The sequence below is a fragment of the Myotis nattereri genome (assembly GCF_964212035.1).
Source record: "Myotis nattereri genome assembly, chromosome: 9".
NCBI classification, from domain to species: domain Eukaryota; kingdom Metazoa; phylum Chordata; class Mammalia; order Chiroptera; family Vespertilionidae; genus Myotis; species Myotis nattereri.
In genome coordinates, this window is record NC_138084.1 from 81,849,451 (window position 1) to 81,867,682 (window position 18,232).

Below are 18,232 nucleotides of genomic sequence, written 5' to 3' on the forward strand. Positions count from 1 at the left end.
AATACTTAGGTGGGAAGCAGGTTCTGGTAAGAGCCTTGGGCCTAAGTCTGCCTTCACGGAAGGTACTCGGTACCGGAGGACAAGCAGCATAAAAAGGTCTGCAAAGGGGAGCAGGGGGTTCATCTGGGCTCAGCCACTGACCATCAGCGCTGCGCGCAGAACTGTGGAGGCGGAGGTAGAAAGGAGCAGGCGGGAGGCTGGGTTTCAAACCAGGAAGACGGGCAAGGAAATCGCCGTCGGCCTCAGCTGGACCGAGTAGGGGCGGCACCGCAATGGCCCCGTCTCTGTCGCAATCCTAATTCCCGCCCAGGGCAGGCACCGCCCCTCCGAGGGCGGGCGCCGGTAGTGACGTAGCCGGGCCAAGTCGGCGCCGCGGACGGAGCGCAGGCTTTCCGTGGCGCCCGTGCCCGCCAGCCGGTGCCGCCGGCTTCCCGAGTTCGGAGCCCTGCGCAGGCCCTGCTGACCGGGCACTGCCATGTCTGCCCCCAGCCACGCGGCCGCGCCGGCGGTGAGTCCTGAACCCGTGACCCTCGGGACTTCGGTGTCCAGACTAGGGATGCAGTGATTGGCTTCGGGTTACCACCCTCTGTGTCGTCTATTGGTCGGAACTACTGTCCGTCTCCCCCCCTCTCGGGCCCGCCCCATAGCTGTTAAAGGGCCAGTCGCTGAGCCGCCCTTTGGAAGGAGAGGAAGTGGGCGGGCGGTGCGGAAGGGGTTAAGAATGGAGGCGTTGTCCCCTCCTGCTGGGTCCGGGTGGGAGTCCTCCAGGGCTGGCACCGGCGGGTCTAGGTTCAGGTGGCCCAGACCGAGGAAGCTCGTGCGCCGCAGTAGCGCCCAGACCGAGAAGACGGGCCGTTCCCCGGGATCCCTTCCCAAGGGCCGGGCCGCGGTGGGGTCCCGCCATCTTGGGAAATGTTCCACGTGCATCCCGAGGGGAGAGCACGCCCCCAGTCTCAGAACTGCACACACACATCCAGGAAGAGCACCTTCTTCCCTTTTAACGTCTCACCAGTCACCCAGCCCCAGCCTTCTCTCCAAACCCAGCTGCGCCCGGCGGTGTGGCTCAGGGGTTGAGCGGGGACCTCTGAACCAGGAGGTCACGGTTCCATTCGCGGTCAGGGCACATGCCCGGGTTGCGGGCTCAGTCCCCAGTGTGGGTTGTGTAGGAGGCAGCCGATCAGTGATTCTCTCTCATCATTGATGTTTGTCTCTCTTCCTCTCCCTTCCTCTCTGGGATCAATTTTTTAAAAAAAGCTGCAACATACCCCTGGGTCACTACCCTGGGGGCGGGAGGGGAGCGCCCTCGCCCTCGCCCTCGTGTCTCCCTATCCCCAGCTGCTCCGCGGGAGCTCTGGGCTGGTGCAGATGCGACCTGCAGAGCCGCTGGAGGCTGCTGCCAGCCTGAGATAAGAAAGAGATGGGCAGCTGCTTATCTGCCGCTGCCCAGCCTGCTAGTGAGTAGAGGATTCCTTGCCACTGCAGACATTCCTGAGCACTGGACTGGGAGTAGAAAGGTCTGGATTCCAGCTCCAGCCCTCTGCCCATTAGGAGCTGTGTGACCCTGGACAAGTCACATCACCCTTTGGAGCCTGGCTTTGCTGTTACAACATGGTCCCAAAGACGTCTGCCCTGTCCACCTGATATGTGGCGGTGAAGATAAAAGTGGTAGCTCTAGCATATACATGCTAAATAAACCAGTTTCGATGGAATCATTTAACTTGACTATGTTGTGCAGACTCAATGAACTTAAGGGATTGCCTGAACCTAGCAGTTCTGGGACCTTAGATGTCTTTCTGTGATTTTCCTGCAGCCCAGAATTAGTGGCCATGTTTAGCATTCCAAGCCTAGCCTAATTTCTCAGACTCCCCCAGGGTTGGTTTTTGTTTGTTTAATGTTTTTTTATTGATTTCAGAGAGGGAGAGAGAGAACCATCAATGATGAGAGATTCATTGATCAGTTGCCTCCTGCACAACCCCAATTGGGAATCAAGCCTGAAACCCCAGGCATGTGCCCTGATGGGGAATTGAACCATGACCTGCTTCATAGGTCGATGTTCAACCACTGAGCCATGCCGACCGGGCCAGTGTTTGTTGTTTAGAGAAGAGATAGGAATGGAATATACTGCAGTCCAAGACCAACTAGCTGTCACCTACTCCTCAGGTGCCGCCTAGCGAAACAGCTCCCTGGGCTAAAGATCCCAGAACAGGGAAAGGTGGAAGTATCTACAGTGGCAATTGTCAGGTCTAGAAAGAAATAAGGTCTCAGGCTGAAGAACCCAGTTCTGCTTGCTTGGCACCGAACACCTTTGTCCTGGAAGGAGAGTGTGTTGAGTTCTTGATTTGATGTCTCAATATTTCCTTGTTGGTGAAACCACAGGTAGAACTCCAGGTGCATGTCTCTTAGTCTTATAGAACATCAAAGACAATTGATAACCTGGGTCCAAAACTCTTCATTTTATAGATGAACAAGAAAGTACTGAAGGGGTGATGTGCCCCAGGTCACCCAGCCAAGAGGCTGAGCAGGACTATACATCAGGTCTGTTGACCTCAGTCCCTTGTGTAATCATTCGATCGGATTAGGGGGTTCATGGTTTGACAGCTGTTGGATAGCTCTTGGATCTAGGTGGCACTGACGCTTAATGCCTGTTCTGCTGTGGATGCTTGAACTTGTCCTCAGTGACTCAGCCTATGTGGCCCCAGCTGCCCTGCCCCTCCTGCCGCAGTTCCCACCCTCTCTGTGGCCACGTTGATGGCCCTTATCTCTTTGCCCACCTGGCTCTGTGCAGCACTCCACTGCCGTGGCCAGGATGGGCTTGTGCGTTCAGCGTCCTGGTTAGTGCAGCAGTAGCAGATCCTACTGTCGTTTCCTTCTGGTCTCTGCTTCTCTGGGTCTGTGAGGAGAGCAGAAGGTACCGGGGACAGGAAAGGGACGGGCCTTGGGTGGCCGCTGGCCAGGGGCTGAGATTCCTTTCTTCCAAGCCAGTGATCTGTTTCTTGGACAAGGTGTTGAGGAACACAAGGAACAGAGGGACTGTGACCTGGGAATTTTTTTTTGCAGGAAGAAAACAGCCCAAAGATGAGAGTGATTCGCGTGGGTACCCGCAAGAGCCAGGTGAGTGCAGGTACTGGGTGGAGATTTGTGGGAAGAGTCTGTGTGCACAATATTATAAGTTGGGGGGGCCAGCAACTCAGGACTGGAGGAAATGGGGTAGCTGGGTGTTAGAATTTTATGCACAATGGCAGATTGCATTCTGTGGAGAGAGAGTCCCTGGGCTGGGGAAGTTGTTGGGGTGCAGAGGACTCCCAAACCAGACCCCTCTCCTCCCAAGGTGGACATTCAACACCTTCTTTGAATTCCAATCCCTTCAGGATTGTCTTGAACCTATGAGAATCTGAGCTCAGGGCAGTGGCCAGGGAAGGACAGGACTAATGCCAATTTCTGCCCCTAGCTGGCGCGCATACAGACGGACAGCGTGGTGGCAATGCTGAAAACCTTAAACCCAGGCCTGCAGTTTGAAATCAGTGAGTTTTCCGGACAGTAACGGAAGTAATGGGAAGCCCTCACCTGCTCTGGAGGGGAGAGCACAGTGCTTCCAGCTTTGCCTGGGACCACAGCCTGGTCCTGTTGCTGCCAAGAAATCTTGGCTACTCCCAGTTTGGAAGACTCCTCACCCCTCTACCGGGGCTAGCCTGGCATTTAATGTCTTTTGCATTGAGCCTATTTATTTACTTATATTTGTTAATCCTCACCCAAGGGTATTTTTTTTATTGATTTCAGAGAGAGTGCAAGGGAGAGGGAGAGACAGAAATATCAATGTGAGAGAGACTCATCGATTGGTTGCCTCCTGCATGCACCCCAACCAGGGCCAGGGAACCTGCAACCGAGGTACATGCCCTTGACTGGAATCGAACTTGGGACCCTTCAGTCCCCAGACCGATGCTCTATCCACTGAGCCAAACCAGATAGGGCTTGGGTCTTTTTATGAGGGTGTTGATCTTCCTGAGAGATTGTACATTCCCAGAGGGTTGGAGCTGGGGCTTATGTGCCCCTGTGTCTACCCTGAATCTTAGCAGAGTGCTGGGTTTAGTAGGGGCACAATGAATACTGACCCATGTGTGACTGGTTGACTCTCTCCTCAGTTGCTATGTCCACCACAGGGGACAAGATTCTTGATACTGCACTCTCTAAGGTAGTAATGCCCGCCCACCCCAACCCTTGTCCCCTCCTCTTTCCTTCTTCCAAGAGATTCATTCTCTCGCTCTTGTGTGGCAGATTGGAGAGAAGAGCCTGTTTACCAAGGAACTGGAGCACGCGTTAGAGAAGAATGAGTAAGTGAAGGACAGGAGAGTGTGGGCCCTCCCAGCCTCTGTGTGCAGCAGACCTGGGTATCAGCTAGGCTGCTGGGCTTAGACTCTTGGATAGGCTCAAGAGGGAGTCATGTGTGTGTTTTTTAGGCATCAGAAAAGGAGAGTGTCCTGATTCTGAGCCCAGCAAGATTGATGGGGGAGGGGGGAGGAGAGGAGGAGGGTGGGGAGAAAGGGAGAAGGTCTCAGGGTCCTGAGGTCTCAGGCCTGCTTTTGGAACTGCTCCTGGCTCGGCCACTGAAGTAGAGGCGGGATGGATGGAGCAGAGGTGGAAGCTGCTGCCTGGACCCTTTTGCCCCCATCCCATCTCTCTAGAGTGGACCTGGTCGTTCACTCCCTGAAGGACCTGCCCACTGTGCTTCCTCCAGGCTTCACCATTGGAGCCGTCTGCAAGTAAGTGGCCTCTGCGTCTGGGCCTGGGCTGGGGAGGGGGCAGGATAGGCAGTGAGTTAACCTTGGCTTTTCCCTTTGGGACTTGGCCCTCTGCCTCTAGGGCTGGCTCCTCTGCTCTGAGGAGTAGTAAGCATGGCAGAAAAACTCAGAAAATGCCAGTTAGTTGGCTATCAGGAAAAACTGGATATGACCTGAACTGAGACCTCTCACTCTACAACCCTCCCTCCACCCCCTAGGCGAGAGAACCCCTATGATGCTGTTGTCTTTCACCCAAAATTTGTTGGGAAGACCCTAGAGACCTTGCCAGAGAAGAGGTGAGTGGGGCCTGGCTAGGCATCTTGGTGGAATATGCACAGAAGCTGGAGGATGGGGAGGAGGAGGAAAGGAACAGTGCCTGGGATTACATCTCACTTTCCACCCTGTCTTTGAGCAGTGTGGTGGGAACCAGCTCCCTGCGAAGAGCGGCCCAGCTGCAGAGAAAGTTCCCACATCTGCAGTTCAAGAGCATCGTATCCTTTTAGAGGAGGGCGGGGCCACAGCTGGAAGGCTAGGTGGAAGGCGAGGTCCAGAGGGCCTGAGAGTCCCTAAAATGGAAATGACTTCCAGAGGAAGTGGACCATGGGGCAGTGGATTAACTGTCCTTCCATTCATCCACTCATAACCCTTTCACATCAGCATTGCCCCTGCTCAGATAGAATTTACAGTTTGGTTGGGGGGACAAACAGGCATTGATAAAACAGTGATGTTGAACAGTGATTACTGAGGGGGGAGGGAGGTGATGGGGAAGGGCTGGGCACTTCCATTTTTATGTTCTGTATTGTTTTGAATTTTACAATGAATATGTAGTGTTTTATAAAATAAAATGGTATGTGATAAGTGCTCTAATGTGCAAAGTAGGGAATTCTCTGGAAGCGTCTAACTGGAACATCTAAACACAGATTTTGGGGGCAAGGAAGGCTTCTGAGAGATCTTTGTAATCTTGGGCAATTTATTTGACCTATCATTTTCCTCATCTGTAAAACGTAGATACTAATAAATAGTATCTGGCATATAACATGAGTTAAGTGTTAGCTGCTTCCATTAAGCTGAGAACCAAAAGATGAGAAGTTGGCCAGCTAGAAAACAAAATAAGCCAATCAGAGAAAGACAAGTGTCACATGATCTCACTCATATGTGGAATCTAAGGAACAAAGTAAACGGATGAACAAAATAGAGCCAGAGACATAGGAGCATGGAACAGACTGTGGAATCTGAGGGGGTGGGGGTGGGAAGAGATCAGCCAAAGACCTTGTCTGCATCTATGCATAACCCACAGACACAGACAATAGTGTGGTGAAGGCCCGGGGATGGGGGGAAGACGGGGGACGTATGTGATACTTTCAACAATAAAGATTTAATTTTTAAAAAGTTAGGCAGCTAGAAAGTTTCAGGCAGAGAACAATGTGCATGTCCTTAGCATCTCTCCTCAGCGGGGAAACCTCAACACTCGGCTTCAGAAGCTGGACGAGCTGCAGGAGTTCAGTGCCATCATCTTGGCTGCAGCGGGCCTGCAGCGCATGGGCTGGCAGAACCGCGTGGGGCAGGTGGGGGCCATCCCCTTCCCCTCCCAGTTCATCTTTACCCCCTGCCTGTATTTAGTGGTAGCTAATGTTCTTTTTGAACACCCTGCCTCTAACACTAAGCTGGAAAGAAGTTTCAGGGAAGATTGGGAATCAGAGGCTGACTCCCTCCTTTGCCTGTCCAGGCTTTCTGTCTGATAGGGAGCCCCCGCTCACTGCAGTATGTCACTCTGTCTCTATACTTCTGCCTGTTCTGCCCCCACAGATCCTGCACCCCGAGGAATGCATGTACGCTGTGGGTCAGGTATGTTTGCCCAAGGATCTGGTTTTACAACCATGTGCATCAAAGTTCCCAGGGAGAAGCAGGCCTTGGAAGGCTACTCCATCAAAGGGCCTTGGGGAACAGTTGAAGGTGGGCTGGTTCCCACCCTTAGCTCCATTGGTCGGGAAAAGATTGGGTCTGATGTCTTAGGCCAGCGGTTCTCAACCTGTGGGTCGCGACCCCTTTGGGGGTTGAACGACCCTTTCACAGGGGTCACCTAAGACCATTGGAAAACACATATATAATTACATACTGTTTTTGTGATTAATCACTATGCTTTAATTATGTTCAATTTGTAACAATGAAAATACATCCTGCATATCAGATATTTACATGATGATTCATAACAGTAGCAAAATTACAGTTATGACGTAGCAACGAAAATAATTTTATGGTTGGGGGTCACCACAACATGAGGAACTGTATTAAAGGGTCGCGGCATTAGGAAGGTTGAGAACCGCTGTCTTAGGCTGTTCTTCCATCAGGGAGCCCTGGGCGTGGAAGTGCGAGCCAAGGACCAGGACATCTTGGACCTGGTGGGCATGCTGCACCATCCTGAGACCCTGCTTTGCTGCATTGCCGAACGAGCTTTCCTGAAGCACCTGGTAGGGCCGGTGTTCCACCTGTGGTGGAACAGGAGTTGGGAAGGGTGGTGGGGAGACTGTCACATTGATGCTCTGTATGTAATGGTAACTTATTCTTTTTCTTTTTTTTAATATATATTTTATTGATTTTTTTTTTACAGAGAGGAAGGGAGAGGGATAGAGAGTCAGAAACATCGATGAGAGAGAAACATCGATCAGCTGCCTCCTGCACACCCCCTCCTGGGGATGTGCCCGCAACCAAGATACATGCCCTTGATCGGAATCGAACCTGGGACCCTTCAGTCCGCAGGCCGACGCTCTATCCACTGAGCCAAACCGGTTAGGGCTGGTAACTTATTCTTGAATGTTGTGTATGAAGAGGACCCAGGTCTGGGCCCTTAGCCTCCTTTTAAGTGATGTCCTCACAGGCCTATGAATTTCTGGACTCTGGGCACAGGGTAGTTAAGGGTCTTTGGGGTTCACAGGGAGACCTTCTTCCTGCAGGAAGGAGGCTGCAGCGTACCTGTAGCAGTGCACACAGCTATTCAGGACGGACAGGTAAGCAGGGAAGTGGGTGGAAAGGTAGGGAAGGACTGGCATTTCTCCCTGTGCATCCCCCGTTGCCAGCAAGAGCTCTGGATTCCAAGTGGTTTCCTCTCAGGATACACTAAGGCACCTGTTTGCTTTCCCAGCTGTACCTGACTGGAGGAGTCTGGAGTCTGGACGGCTCAGAGAGCATGCAAGAGACCATGCAGGCCACCATCCACGTCCCTGCCCAGGTGCCAAGGCGAGGGTGAGGGAAGGGTAAGAAACAAGCCTGCCTCATCTCCCCTTGCGTGCTCACCAAACCCTACGTTCTTCCCTCACCCAGCATGAAGATGGCCCTGAAGATGACCCACAGTTGGTGGGCATCACTGCCCAGAACATTCCACGAGCAGCCCAGCTGGCTGCTGAGAACCTGGGCACCAGCCTGGCCAACTTGTTGCTGAACAAAGGAGCCAAGAACATCTTGGACGTCGCACGGCAGCTTAATGATGCCCACTGACTGGTCTGTGGTGGGCTGCTGCTGCCCAGGCTGGCACCCTAGGCCTCAGGGGCCTGAACTGCAGAGTCAGACTTCCAGGGACGGCCTTGCCTGCTCAGTAGGTGGGGCGCCTTCTCTTTAGAGCCCAAGCCTTTGAAATGTAATCGGCTCTGCTAATAAACCAGCTCTGAAGGTGCCTTTGTGTTGGTGGGCTTGCAGGGAAGAGGACAAATGAAACCCTTTACTCCTTCAGAGCTGGCAACTGCCCAGAGCGCTTCTGGAACCTGCTTGTTTCCGCCTCCATCGTTCTCATTTCACCTCCAACAGCAAATTGTCTCCCAGGGACATTAAAGAAGCTATCATCTTAAAAGTCCTGTTTGCTCTATTAACCAGTCTTATAACAGCGTCTCCCCTCCCCCACAGTCCCCCCCAGAGCAGAGGGACCTAAAGTCATCAATCCTACAAGGCTGCGGGGCAAAATGAAAACAGGATACATTTCTTAAAAAATCCTTTAATAAACAAAATCTGTCCATCTGAAACTTCCCAGTACCTGCTCTTGGGTGGGCTAGCTGCTGAATTCCAGCTCGGAAACCAGCGAGGCTGCGCCCGGGTGGGGTCCCCGCCCAGTGCTGGTGTCTGTCGCGGGGCGAGCGGTGAGGCCTGGCCGCCCGCCCGCGCCAGGTCCGGGCAGCCCCGCACGGGCCCAGGAGGTCGATGGGGAGCGGGTGGGAAAGGCCTGGGGCCTGGCGGCAGAGGGGACGGCCGCGCACAGGTCAGGGTCCGAGTCTCCGCCGGCAGAGCCGGGGGGAGTCCACAGCCGAGGCCGAGGCGGCGCCCGAAGCGCGCACCTCCCAGGCCGCGGTCGGCGCTGCGTCAGGGCCGCGGCCCGTCGGCCGCTCCAAGGGCAGGGCGGCCGGGTCAGCGCCGGGGAGCGGGGAGGGCGGCGGGGCGGGGGCGACTGCGGCTCAGCTCTTTCCGCGAGGCGGTGGTGGCCCTTAAAAGGGCCTTTGTGGTGGGGGCGGCGGCGGCCTCAGTACTCCTGGGAGGCCTGCGTGGCCTTCTTGCCCGCCGGCGCCTTGGGGCCCACGGCCGCGCTGGTCTTCTTGGGCAGCAGCACGGCCTGGATGTTGGGCAGCACGCCGCCCTGCGCGATGGTCACGCCGCCCAGCAGCTTGTTGAGCTCCTCGTCGTTGCGGATGGCCAGCTGCAGGTGGCGCGGGATGATGCGCGTCTTCTTGTTGTCGCGCGCCGCGTTGCCCGCCAGCTCCAGGATCTCGGCCGTCAGGTACTCCAGCACCGCCGCCAGGTACACGGGCGCGCCCGCCCCGACGCGCTCGGCGTAGTGGCCCTTGCGGAGCAGCCGGTGGACGCGGCCCACGGGGAACTGCAGGCCGGCGCGCGACGACCGTGACTTAGCCTTGGCGCGGGCCTTGCCGCCGGTCTTACCGCGGCCCGACATGCTGCGCGAGGCGGAGGAGCGGGAGCGGCGAGAAGCGACGAGGAGAAGCGGAGAGCAGACACGGAAAGGAGGCTGCCGACGCAGTCCAAACGCCGCCGCGCGCTCGGGGGGGCCGCCCTTATAAGCCTCCAGGGCCCGCCTCCGCGCCCTGCTGATTGGCTCTTTTCTCTAATAGCGTCTCTGGTTGGTTGCAGTTAAGCCTTGGTGACCCGTCTTAGCTGAGGGAGCGCGACAGCCGATTGGTCGAATTTGAAAACCTTTTGCCCGGGGAAAACGGCGAGGAGCACGGCGCGCAGCCAGCCCCGCTCCCTCCCGCAGCCAATCCGCGGGGAGCGCGCCAGATTCAAACGCTACGCCGGCAACGCAAACCGGAAGCCAGAGGGTGGAGTCTGAATCCGCCTGGAGAACCATGGGAAAGTGTGTGGAGCTGGGCCTTTTAAAAGGGTGCGCTCTCTAAGTCCCCGGCCACCCCTTCCGGTCTGGTCACTCCCTTCTCCCTCCCATACAGCGAAGGGAGTAAAATGGGAATGGGAGCCGGTGGAAGTTCCGGTCCCACACCCGAAAGCAGATCACTCTAGTCTATGGCCCTTCCTGCTACTTGAAATATCAGGATTTCAATATTTATTAAACAGGCTCTGTGGGTCTCAGTTCTTTCTGCTCACAGTCTTTTTTTTTTTTTAAATATATTTTATTGATTTTTTACAGAGAGGGAGAGGGATAGAGAGCCAGAAACATCATGAGAGAGAAACATCAATCAGCTGCCTCCTGCACACTCCCTACTGGGGATGTGCCCGCAACCAAGGTACATACCCTTGACTGGAATCGAACCTGGACCCTTGAGTCCGCAGGCCGACGCTCTATCCACTGAGCGAAACCAGTTAGGGCAGTCTTTTTTTTTTTTTAATATATATTTTTATTGATTTTAGAGAGGGATAGATAGAAACAACGATGAGAGAGAATCATTGATCGGTTGCCTCCTGCACGCCCCCTACTGGGGGATCGAGCCCACACCCAGCATGTGCCCTTGGCCGTAACCGAACCTGGGACCCTTCAGTCCGCAGGCCAACGCTCTGTCCACTGAGCAAACCGACTAGGGCTCTGCTCAGTCTTGCTAGAAGGGGTCTGGGTACTGGGGGGCGAAGTGGGTGGGGGGCGGCGGACAGGGCAGAGAGATAGGCATCTTCTTGGGGGAACGGCCTCCACCAGCCCTCCCAATGTACCCTAGGGTACCCAGGAGGAAACACACTTGGAGAGACAAGAAAAAAAACATCGCTTTATTGTCACCACTGGGAGCACCTGCACCCCCAACTTCTTTTACTAATTAGAACCCTTCATTTACAGTCTCATGTGATGTCTTCTCCCAGCCGTGTCCCTGTCAGGAGCCAGGGCTCTGCCCTAGGCCCAGCCTATTGCTTGAAGGTCGGAGCTGTGGAAACCCAACAGCCACATGTCCCCCCTCAGGGGCTGTGGCAAGTGGAAGAAACTACAGGCAGAGTCCAATCAATAGTCACTGCCCAGCATGTCAGTTATCACGGGGAAAGGAAAGGCTGGGGAGAAGGGGGGTGGGAGGGGCCTGGGCTGAGCGGCAGTCTTGGTCTAGACAGAACGAGGTTGGCCTGAGTCCTCGGCCTGAGTCAGGAGCCCTGGAGACTGAGGTGAAGGCAATGATCAGGGAGCTCAGACATCATAGAAGAGCCGGACAAGCTGGTACCGAATGGAGAAGGTGACAGCACTGCCCAGGACCTGCAAGGAACAGGGAGCTGCAATGAGAACCATGGACAGGGAGGCAAGGAGGTGCGAGCCCCGTCCCCAGCCACACCTGTAGCAGCAGCAGCAGCAGGGTGAGGTTCCTCTCATGCATGGGCCCAAAGACTTTAAGGAGCAGGTTGATGAGGGTCATGTTGTTACACTCAGTGAAGGCACCATCCTCATCCTCACTCTGGCGCACTGTCACCAGCTGCAGACTCTCTGCTACCTGGAAGGGCCGAGGTGGAGAGAACGCAGCTAATACCTATGCTTATCGAATGGGGACCTGCTTAGTGCTTCCAACTCCCCTGGGGTCGAATGCAGGCCTGGCTTCCCCACTCCCTGGATTCAGGATGGTGGCCTAAAGCCTTACCTCCTCGTTCCTGTTACCTTTAATTATGTGTGTGGGTTTTGGGGTTTTTTTTCCCCCGATTGATGTTAAGAGAGAGTAGAAGAGAGAAGGAAAGACGGAAACATCAATGTGAGAGAGACATATCGATTGATTGCCTCCTGCATGTGCCCAGACCAGGGCCTGGGCTGGGGAGGAGCCTGGAACTGAGGTTTGTGCCCTTGACTGGAACCAAACCCGGGACCTTTGGTCCACAGGCCGATGCTCTATCCACTGAGCAAAACTGGCTAGGGCATGTGTGTGGGTTTTTTAAAATTGATTTGAGAGAGAGAGGAGGGAGAGGAAAGAGAAACATCGATCAGCTGCCTTTTGCACAAACCCCAACTGGGGATCAAAACCACAACCTGGGCATATGCCCTGACCTGGAATCAAACTGGAGACCTTAGGTGCACAGGATGGCACTCAACCAACTGAGCCACACCAGCCAGGGCCCCTGTTACCTTTAGAATAAAGGTGCCCAAGAAAGACAGGCTCTTGGTCTTGAACTTGGAATAGCTCATCTCCAGTTTGCCTGTGTTGGTATTAAGTCTGCAGGGGAAGAGAGCTTTATGTAACTGGGCCTTACTGAGAGTGTGGTTATTTAATAGGATGAGTCCTGAACGTGCAGATCTTTCTGGCTCTGCTGCTTATTATATGTGATCAGAGCTGCTGTGATCATTAAATGAGATTACGTAATAAGTGTGCTCTGTCATTTATAAAATGCTAACCACGGGGGACAGTCAGCCCTTCTTTGGGCCCACTGCCTTTACACAACAAATGTCTAAGGCTGGTTTTATGCATCCCAAGCAAAAAGGCCATGATGTCCCTTTCAAGCCCCAAAGCAACTACCTGGGCACACGGTGGCGAGGGCAGGGGATGATATGCAGGAGCTGAGGCAAGGAGTAGAGAAAGTTGAACACCTGGGGCATGAAGAAGAGTAGCATGGTCTTGCTGAAGTGTCCCAAGATGCCCACCACGGCAAAGGTCATGCCAGCGAAGTAACAGAAGGTATCTCCCACAAACACCCGTGATGGGTACCTGTGTGGGGAGAGGATCTGAGCCAGTGGCAAAAGGCATTATCAATCTTTCCTCTCACTCTGGGCCCTGGGCTAGCCCTGACCCCAGTTCTGACTCAGACTCCAGCTCTCCCAGCAACTCTCCAGACCCAAGGCCCTGAACTCATCTATTCCTGTGGCTCCACAGCACTTGGACCCAGCCACTGCCGGTTAGAGAGCAATTAAGAACACGACCAACTCAAGACCCAGAAAACAATACAGGTGTGCACAGACTTCGCCTCTCCATTAGGAGATGGGTCGTGATCAGGGCCATACTTGCCACATGTTAAAACAGTTGGCCCCCATCTACAGGCCTACTTACCAGTTGTGATAGAGCAATCCCAAGGTGGTGGAAAAAAAGGGCATCATGAAGTAGAGGGAGAAGACGTGGTCGTCTCGACAATCACCTTAGAAGCAGGGAGAAAAGAGGGAAAGTGAGAGCCTCCTCCACATACCATTTCTGTCTAAGTTCTGTCTCCAGCTTTGCTGTCTACCTCTCCCAAGTCACATTCAAGAACTCACTACTGTCCAGCCAGTGTGGCTCGGGGGTTAAAGACCTATGACCCAGGAGGTCACGGTTCGATTCCTGTCAGGGCACAAGCTGGGGGTACAGGCTCGATCTCCAGTGGGGGGCGTGCAGGAGGCAGCCAATTGATGATTCTGTCTCATCATTGATGTTTCTATCTCTCTCTCCCTCCCTCTCCATTTCTCTCACTGAAATCCATTTTAAAAAAAGAACTCACTACTTCTTTTATGTCACCCGGGCAATTTTCAACATTCCAGCTCTTTCATGAGCCCTTTCTAAACTAGTTATTGCCTTAAATTGATTTAGACCGTTCACACCTAGGTTTGCATACAAGCTTTACTCCTAACTGTGTAACCTTGGTCATGACAAATTTAACTTCTCGAAGCCTCAGTTTCCTCATCTGTAAAATACAGTTAATAACACCTGTCACACAGAGCTGTTACAAAGTTTAAATGTTTTGAAAGTGCTTAGCTTTTTTGTTTTAATCCTCACCTGAGGATATTTTTTCCATTGATTTTTTTAGAGAGTGGAAGGGGGGGGTGGAGGGAAAAAAGAGAAACATCGATGTGAGAGAGGCACATCAATTGGTTGCTTCCTGCACACACCCCACCGGGGCTGGGGATTGAACCTGCAACCCAGGTATGTGCCTTTGACTGGGAATCAATCCTGTGACTGTTTGGTTTGCAGGAAGTAATTCTGAGGAAGATGCAAGGAGGCAGAGTTTTGCACTGGTCTGGGTGCTGTCAGTAGGAGTAATTCTACGAGCATCTTAGCCTTTATCGAAGTGGAAGGAGCTGAGTTAGAAGGAAGCAGCAATCACGCATGTTAGCCAAAAGAGGGGGTCTTGGTCATTGTGGTGGGGTCCCAGCGTTCTTATGGTTTTGTCTGTGCTCACACAGTTATGGAGGGTCTGGTTTTTGTCTTACTCTCACGGTCACAGAGTGACTTGGAGGTTCTGTGAAGTTATGTTCAGTAAGAGAAGACCACAGCCCATCTATTAGTGCCAATCTAGCTATAAATGACAAGGCTGCTATTTTTCTCACATTTAATAAATCTAGTTATTTGCAAAATAAATTACCTTCCCTTATCTTCTGTACTTATTTGTTATATTTTTATTGATTTCAGAGAGGAAGGGAAGAGAAATAGAAACATCAATGATGACAAAGAATCATTGATTGGCTGCCTACTGCACACCTCCCACTGGGGATTGAGCCCATAACCCAGGCATATGCCCTTGACCAGAATCGAACTGTGAACTGGTTCATGGGTCAATGCTCAACCACTGAGCCACACTGACTGGGCATATTTTTATTGATTTTTAGAGAGAGGGAGAGAAATATTGATTTGTTGTACCACTGATTTATGCATTCCGTGGTTGATTTTTGTATGTGTCCTGGGAATCAAACCCACAACCTTGGCTTATGGGGACAATGCTCTAATCAACTGAGCTAACCAGCCAGAGCTGTTATATTTTATAATTATTAACATATTGCTTTTTCCCCAAATTCCCCAAAGCCAGATATCAGGCAACTAATTCTCTTCACACTCAGTCTTCTCTCACTCTTCCCCAGTCCCACCTACCTTCCAGCTCCACCAGGTTGAAGACGATGATGGAAGCAGAAATGACTAGCGACTGGCCAGCCTCGAGGCCATTGATCCCTGCGAGGATGTTGATGGCGTTGGTGCAGAACACTGCCAGCAGCCCCATGTACACATAGTACAGGATCCCTGGGGAGAGGACAGGGAGAGAGTGGTACCAAGTACAGAATGAGGCCCTGGCCAGTTCATGGATAGAGCATAGGCCTGTGGACTGCCGGGTCCCGGGTTCTATTCCAGTCAAGGGTACAGGCCTCAGTTGCAGGCTCCTCCCTGGCCCCCCGCCCTGGTCAGGCACGTGCAGGAGGCAACCAATCGATGTGTTTCTCTCCCATCGATATTTCTGTCTTTCCCTCTCCCACTCTCTCTAAAATCGATGGAAAAATGTCCTCAGGTGAGGACTAACAACAATAAAAGTATAGACTGAGGATTTAAGGATATTCTTCTGGAAAAAGTGGCGAGGACAGGATGAAGGGCCAACAGAGAGGATCTGAGAAGACAGCCAGAGCGGGCGCACGGAGGCGGTGTCTCCCGGGGTCAGGGTGCCCGCAAGTAGGGGACACAGGAGCCGTCGTCGCAGGGCTACTCACCCAAGTCCAAATGCAGGCCCAGAATCGGACGGAAGGGCTTGGGTACCACAATGGTCGTGTTGCCAAAGTTGGTGAAATAGACCATGAGGAGAGGGAGCGAGGCCGCGGTGGGCAGCAGCAGCTTGTGGCGCCAGCGCAGGTTCAGGACGTCGTCCGCGAAGCCCAGGAAGATCATGCAGCAGATGGCCAGGAGCGCGCCTATCAGGGCCACAAACTGGGGGAGGCTGGGCAAGTCACCTCCACCGGCCCCGGCTGCACTCAAGAAGAGACCGCCCCTCTCCCCACACCAAACCCCCCGAGCCCCCCAAACCTCGGGGAACGCCCGCCCACTTACTTCATGGTGGGGGAAGGCTTTGCACTGCTCCTCCACAAAGCAGGTCAGGAAGGGGAAGGGGATGAAGCAGAAGAGGATGATGAGGAACACGGCCCCGCTGATCACTCCCTGCGACTCGGGGCTGTGGCCCGGCAGCAAGCGGGGTGGTGGGGAAAGAGGGGCGCGGTCACGCCCTGGGGCCGGCGCTACGGTAACGCACGGGGGGTGTCGCTGCTGGAGCCCCCTCCCCCTGGCCCCGTGCGGGCCAGGCTGCCCTCCCCTCGGGGCAGCTGTCCGCGGTGTGGGCGCGGCGTCCGGTTCGCGGTCGGACACCCCTTCCCAGCCCGCCCCCCGCCCGGGCCCGGGGCGCCGCTCACATCGGCTCCTGGCCCGGCTTGTTGAGGTCCTTTCCACAGAGGCGCGCGGCGATGAAGTGGCCGCGAAAGGCTGGGATGAGGGTGACGGTGGCCGCAAACCCCAGCAGCGAGCCCATCAAGTTCACCAGCAACGGCGTCGGCAGCTCCGGGAAGGCCCGCATGGTGGCCGCCCGGCCCGGCCCGGCCCGCCCCGCTCCGTCCCGAGCACACGCGACCGCCGGACTCGAGCCGCCGCGGACTCGGAGCCTCCGCAACTCAGCCCCGCCCACGGCCGTTCTCTCCGCTGGTTCCGCCCGGAAGAATCGGATTCGCGGAGCAACCTGGGCTGCTGAAGGCGGAGGCGGCCGTTTTTAATGTGGGCAGGAGCGCGGGGACAGGATTATTTTAAACGACGTCCATTATTCCGCCCGGACGGATCTGGTTCGCAGGGCAACCTCGGCTGCTGAGGCGGAGGCGGCCATCTTGACTATGGGCAGAAGAGTGGGCCGTTACTTTAAACTCTGTCCTTTATTCGAGGATGGAGTCATCACGTGGGGATTGGGAAAGCAGCGAAAGGCCGAAGCAGACACTTTCCTAACCTATGAAAGATGGACCACCCAGAGCGGAAGCTCCAGGCCCGGAAGCAAGACCAGCGACCCCTCGACCACGTGTCCTACGCCACTCACTCCGAGTTCCACGTCAGCCTGACCTCCTGGGCCTCCGCCGCTCACGTTTAAAGGGCCAGTGCCCCGCGTCGACTCGGGGAGGACCGCTCCAGGACGCAGGGTAGTCGGAAGCCAAGGTCAATACAACTCAGTTCCCGGAAACGCAGCTACAGTTTGGGAGACGATGTGAATCCTAAAGCACGGGCACTCTAAACGCCCCTCCTGGCCAGTGTTTCTCTTGCCCTCCCCTTGCTCTTTTCCTAAGCATCCCGCCCATCCTATCCCCCGCCCCGCTTGTTAGCTGCAACCAGCACTTCCCCGCTGAAGGGGCTGGGCGTGCCCTCGAGTCTTGGATTTAACCCGGTTGTTGATTTCTTTTTCATTATATATATATAATTTTAATTGATTTCAGAGAGGAAAGGAAAGGGAGAGAAACATCAATGATGAGAATCATTGATCAGCTGCCTCCAGCGCACCCCACCCTGAGGATGGAGCCTGCAACCCGGGCATGTTCCCTTAATCGGAGTCGAACCGTGACCTCCTGGTTCATAGCTCAATGCTCAACGTTGAGCCCCGCGCTGGGCTCACTTTTTCCGGGTCCTGGCGGGATCACTGCCTTGTGCCAAGCTGCTAAACCTAGGAGGTGAGGCTAAAGCATTGGGAAGAGTAAGGGAGCAGGAGAGCCAGGCGCACACGTGGGTTCCTCCCTCCGGGTTCCTGTGCCTTTGGCTTGACACCTGTTTCCTTGCAAATAACAGTTTACCACCAGCATCTTCATTCTCTTTCATCCACTCACAGGCTCTTAGGTGACAAATGACTTCTATTCCTCGAGAGGAAATCACCTCCAGGGAGTTTGGAAAGACGACTCAAGTATCCCGGCCCTTTGTCCATTCTTTGGACTGTGACCTGCTTGAGGAATAAGGGTCAGGTTGACTTTTTTTGGCCGTCTCTCAAAACCCGTTGCGAAATGTCTCTTCTACTTGAAGGTGGCTCTAATTAACTATGAAAAACCATCTATTTATAAAGTACACTTTATAGACATGAAGTAATCATGGTAATTTATGTGATAGAATTTCATCAAATTTTCAGTACTTATTATCCGACTGGTATTGTTGTTCTATGTGTGTGTGTGTGTGTGTGTGTGTGTGTGTGTGTGTGTGCGCGTGCGCATATACATGCACGTGCATCTGTGCCTGACTGGAAACTCCCTAGAGCAGCAGTTCTCAACCTGTGGGTCGCGAACAATGAAAAGACATCCTGCATATCAGATATTTACATGACGATTCATAACA

At 54.0% G+C, this 18,232-nt stretch overlaps 3 protein-coding genes across 14 annotated transcripts; 1 reads left to right on the top strand and 2 right to left on the bottom strand.

The window, feature by feature from the left end:
- The first annotated feature begins 200 nt into the window (after positions 1-200).
- On the top strand, positions 201-8,785 carry HMBS (hydroxymethylbilane synthase). Of its 5 annotated transcripts, none has more exons than XM_081098559.1 (14): positions 201-508; positions 3,058-3,111; positions 3,449-3,521; positions 4,140-4,189; positions 4,273-4,328; positions 4,680-4,757; positions 4,994-5,071; positions 5,191-5,266; positions 6,227-6,340; positions 6,582-6,620; positions 7,124-7,243; positions 7,727-7,780; positions 7,915-8,001; positions 8,094-8,785. In XM_081098559.1, exons 1-14 carry the CDS (start codon positions 476-478, stop codon positions 8,265-8,267), a joined length of 1,086 nt encoding a protein of 361 aa, XP_080954685.1. In that variant the 5' UTR covers positions 201-475; the 3' UTR covers positions 8,268-8,785. The 5 variants fall into 5 exon arrangements, with proteins under 5 accessions (XP_080954685.1, XP_080954689.1, XP_080954687.1 ...); XM_081098561.1 differs by lacking the exon at positions 201-508 and adding an exon at positions 2,793-2,831; XM_081098560.1 differs by lacking the exon at positions 201-508 and adding an exon at positions 2,804-2,908.
- On the bottom strand, positions 8,738-9,793 carry H2AX (H2A.X variant histone). Its single transcript, XM_081098564.1, has one exon. It carries the CDS (start codon positions 9,703-9,705, stop codon positions 9,277-9,279), a length of 429 nt encoding a protein of 142 aa, XP_080954690.1. The 5' UTR covers positions 9,706-9,793; the 3' UTR covers positions 8,738-9,276.
- A 1,165-nt stretch (positions 9,794-10,958) lies between these two features.
- Positions 10,959-16,714, bottom strand: DPAGT1 (dolichyl-phosphate N-acetylglucosaminephosphotransferase 1). 8 transcript variants are annotated; one of them, XM_081099004.1, is made up of 9 exons: positions 16,297-16,704; positions 15,941-16,061; positions 15,607-15,820; positions 15,002-15,148; positions 13,217-13,301; positions 12,689-12,877; positions 12,301-12,388; positions 11,525-11,680; positions 10,959-11,448 (listed from the first exon to the last, which is right to left on the bottom strand). In XM_081099004.1, the coding sequence occupies exons 1-9, from the start codon at positions 16,455-16,457 to the stop codon at positions 11,383-11,385; spliced, it is 1,227 nt and encodes a 408-aa protein (XP_080955130.1). In that variant the 5' UTR covers positions 16,458-16,704; the 3' UTR covers positions 10,959-11,382. The 8 variants fall into 8 exon arrangements, with proteins under 8 accessions (XP_080955130.1, XP_080955133.1, XP_080955134.1 ...); XM_081099007.1 differs by having other exon boundaries at positions 15,607-15,830; positions 16,297-16,590; XM_081099008.1 differs by having other exon boundaries at positions 15,941-15,964; positions 16,297-16,573.
- Positions 16,715-18,232: the final 1,518 nt, after the last annotated feature.

Bases quoted from the DNA above. Each gene is read 5' to 3' on its own strand.
- HMBS (XM_081098559.1), top strand. From the start codon at position 476: ATGTCTGCCCCCAGCCACGCGGCCGCGCCGGCG. The intron at 509-3,057 runs GTGAGTCCTGAA...TTTTTTTTGCAG, and splicing joins GCCACGCGGCCGCGCCGGCG to GAAGAAAACAGCCCAAAGAT. The intron at 4,758-4,993 runs GTAAGTGGCCTC...TCCACCCCCTAG, and splicing joins ACCATTGGAGCCGTCTGCAA to GCGAGAGAACCCCTATGATG.
- H2AX (XM_081098564.1), bottom strand. From the start codon at position 9,705: ATGTCGGGCCGCGGTAAGACCGGCGGCAAGGCCCGCGCCAAGGCTAAG.
- DPAGT1 (XM_081099003.1), bottom strand. From the start codon at position 16,457: ATGCGGGCCTTCCCGGAGCTGCCGACGCCGTTGCTGGTGAACTTGATG. The intron at 15,821-15,940 runs GTAAGTGGGCGG...AGCCTCCCCCAG, and splicing joins AAGCCTTCCCCCACCATGAA to TTTGTGGCCCTGATAGGCGC. The intron at 12,878-13,216 runs GTAAGTAGGCCT...CTCCCCACACAG, and splicing joins GGATTGCTCTATCACAACTG to GTACCCATCACGGGTGTTTG.